This window comes from Oryzias melastigma, unplaced genomic scaffold (assembly GCF_002922805.2).
Source record: "Oryzias melastigma strain HK-1 unplaced genomic scaffold, ASM292280v2 sc02395, whole genome shotgun sequence".
NCBI lineage: Eukaryota > Metazoa > Chordata > Actinopteri > Beloniformes > Adrianichthyidae > Oryzias > Oryzias melastigma.
This window is the reverse complement of record NW_023418968.1, coordinates 1-3,653: the sequence shown is the minus strand read 5'-3', so window position 1 is coordinate 3,653 and position 3,653 is coordinate 1. Positions and strand designations below refer to the sequence as shown.

The 3,653-nt window shown below is 38.2% G+C and overlaps 1 protein-coding gene across 1 annotated transcript; it reads left to right on the top strand.

Moving 5' to 3' along the window:
* Positions 1–233: 233 nt before the first annotated feature.
* On the top strand, positions 234–3,500 carry LOC112140062 (insulin-degrading enzyme; the record flags this gene model as incomplete). The annotated part of the gene is given in 3 exon segments (XM_024262972.1): positions 234–1,328; positions 3,149–3,259; positions 3,380–3,500. Coding segments are annotated over 3 exon segments (343 nt in total), but the record flags the coding sequence as incomplete, so codon positions are not given.
* Positions 3,501–3,653: the final 153 nt, after the last annotated feature.

Genomic DNA, 3,653 nt, shown 5'->3' with positions numbered 1-3,653 from the left:
ACTGCAATCAAACGTATTTCCGCAGGAAATGCAATTTTTCTAGTTCTTCATGATGCTCTCTGCACTTTAAACGGACCTCTGAAACTGTCACAGCGCAGGTGCATTCATATGGAGACTTGATTACACACAGGTGGATTCTATTTATCATCATTAGTCATTTAGAACAACATTGGATCATTCAGAGATCCTCATTGAACATCTGGAGAGTTTGCTGCACTGACGGTAAAGGAGCTGAATAATTTTGCACGCCCAATTTTTCTGTTTTTTATTTGTTAAAAAATGTTGAAATATCCAATACATTTCGTTTCACTTCATGTTTGTGTCCCACTCGTTGTTGATTCGTCACAAAAAATACAGTTTGATATCTTTATGTTTAAAGCCTGAAATGTGGCAAAAGGTTGAAAAGTTCAAGGGGGACGAATACTTTCGCAAGGCACTGTACGTGATATAAGACGTATATTTCTAGTAACTTGTTCTATTTTCTATCTAGTTGTCTGCTCTCTCTGACTGTCTTTGTGTCTCTGTGTGAAGTTAAGCATTCCCACACTTCTTCAGTTACGGTTTCACCATTTTCAGTGCTAAAAAACATCTTTCAGGACAGAGTGATTCTGCCCGGATAGCCATGCGGCCACTGCACCTGTTAAAGTCTGATCATGCAGAAAGTATTTTTCTATTCTGTATGGCAGACTGCACAGAAAAATCCTTAATGTTTTTTGCATAGGCTATCTTTAAAAATCATTTATTACTATTTGTAAAGAAGACTCCTGCGAAGTTTCTGTGAAATGGTCCCCAAAAAACAATAAGAAAAGTTTAATTCTTACAAATTTCTCTGAAGTAGTTAGTGAATGTTGATCTTTGGTGCTTAAATTCTTTCTGTGCATTTGAATTATATAAGAAGGAAAAGAATGAACTCCTGTTAAGTTTGGAAACAATTTATATAGTTTTCAGAACACGTACGGAATGCTATTCTTGTTTGTCATGAGTTTAAAATATAATAAACCAAGTCTTAATTATTGACAAATGTTCTGAACAAACTCGCTAACAATCATTTCTAGAGACAAGTAAATCTGTTTGAATCTCACGCTGCAGATCCCTAAGGTTTCTGGTGTTCTACCTCAAAGTGTGAAAATCCAAAATGTCATCTGTTTGTTTGCATCACATGTTGACTGAATTTCTTCTACAGCCCGTTTGCGTACGTGGACCCATTGCATTGTAATATGGCATATTTGTACCTGGAGCTCCTCAAGGACTCCCTCAACGAGTATGCATATGCAGCCGAGCTAGCTGGCTTGAACTATGACCTTCAAAATACCGTCTATGGGATGTATGTAAGTATCAGAAGTACCTCTCTGTCATCTTTAGCTTCATCACCTTTCTTTTTCTTATCCATTGACTCAACCAGTCCTGAGTTAATGGGTTCACTTAAACCAGATTATCCTGTGGAACAAACGGCTTTAGCTTAATTCTGTTGTTAAAATAGTTGACTGTTTCATGTTCAGTTTGAAGTGATGACCTCTGTCTGAACTATAGACAACAGGACACTTACAAATACCCTTTAACCCAGGTTTGGTTGATCGAGTTTCAGGTGAACTCATCTTTCTGTTCTTCACCAAAGCCTTGTCCCTGCTCATCCACGTCTTCTGGGTTTGGAAGAATGCACTTCTTTCAAACCTCTCTCCCGAAAATTCACGATTTAAAAGCAACAAACCTTAGAAAGATGTATGAAAAATCAAACTTAGTTCATCGGGCATCGGGTCAGAAAGCTGGTCATGTGGCTGCATATACATACTCTTTTGAATCGTTGTGGATATTATTATTTTTTCTATCACTTCCTCATTCCTTTTTTGTCTTGTCTGTTTTCCTTGTCATAGCCGCTACATTTACGTAAATCCCCAGCACTGCAACATGACCTACTTGTTTCTAAGGTTACTGAAGGATGACTTAAAAGAGTATACATATGCAGCCCGCTTGGCTGGGCTGGTGTATGGCGTAGCCTCAGGGATGAATGCCATCCTTGTAAGTAAGCTAGCTGCAGTTTGGAGGAGTGAGTGTGCTCAGGAGGAAGGCTTTGGCTTGGTGGAACTGGTTTGGCTTCCTACTTTCTGTTTGGTGCATTTCAGTGTTGTCTTACTGACCCACCTTCCGAATCCAAATAGGCTCTATTGTCACATGTTTAAATGCACAAACAAAATTCTACAAACTCCGATCCTTTGGAGGTCATTTCGGCTGAAGACACCATTCATGAGACTGATGGTACTTGAGAAAGAAATAGATGGTAACAAAAAAAGACAAAAAACACGTCAACTGAAAGGACACTGAGCTGCTGCGTCCATCAAGAAAACCTTGTTGAACATATGGAATTTCTGTCAGGAATTCTGGACTAGCTCAGAGTCCTACAGACTAAGTTATTGATTTGGTAACTTAGATATAAAAGTAAAAGAAACCCACTATAAAATACCATCAGGTTTACTTGACTCTTATCTAAAAATCAGCATTTTCTCTGAAAAGCAAAAATTAAATGACCAAGTCCTGTGAGATCTAACCTTTAGATTTTTAAATATTTGCATGCATCACTCGATCGTTATGGGTTTGATCAAAGACTAAGACCAGTGTCCCAACATCAATTTACCTTATTTTGTAACCTTTTACACAACAATATTTGTAATGTAGTGATGTTGTTTGCAGTGTAAGCTCAGGGGAAAGGTTGTGTATTTGTTTGCATTTGTTTTCTCCTGGTACTCCCTCCTGCTCACACCGTCCACACACCAACAACTTGCTTGGTTTGTGATGCCAAACTAAGCAGCTTGTATCATTTTTATATATGTAATGTATTTTATAATTTTTTTGTGAAGTCACAGGAAACTAAATATAAAATCATTTGAAAATTGTGTTTTAACATGTTCTTGGCACAATGCTAAAGTGTTGTTTTCCCTTTTAAAGTGCACAATGTTTTGGCACCCAAAGCTGCATCACTTCTGGTTTGTTGCTTTAGTTCTGGTTTATCTTGACAGACGAGCTCTTGTTTCATTAATGAATGGTAACTAACAAGAATGTGCGGTTCAAAGCAGCTGGTGTTGTGCTTGTATGCTTACGTTACATTTGTTTTAGAAGTGAAAGCATTCTCTTTTCCTTTGTCTGCTCGTTCTAGCTGTCAGTCAAAGGGTACAACGATAAGCAGCACATCCTGCTGAAGAAGATCATTGAGAAGATGGCGACTTTCGAAATAAATGAGAGGCGCTTTGACATCATCAAAGAAGCAGTAAGTTCCTGTATTTCTGCATAACTTTTTAAAGTTGTTCGTCAAGTCTTAAACAGTGATTATTGTTGACTTTGCTTTCCAAAAGTGTAGCGATTGTCCTTGTCCCATCTTTCATTACAGTACATGAGGTCTCTGAATAACTTCAGAGCTGAGCAGCCTCACCAGCATGCTATGTATTACCTTCGACTGTTAATGACCGAAGTTGCTTGGACCAAAGATGAGCTGAAAGAAGCGCTAGATGGTGAGATGCAGCTCCCAACACTCTTACCTTTGTCTGACATCATTCTTTGCTCACAGTTAAGTCCCCCTCCGATGAAGATCCTGCTTTTGAGTTTTTAACATGTCTGTCTGTCATGTTTCTTCTAAAAGAGAACAAATGTAATAAGAAATCATT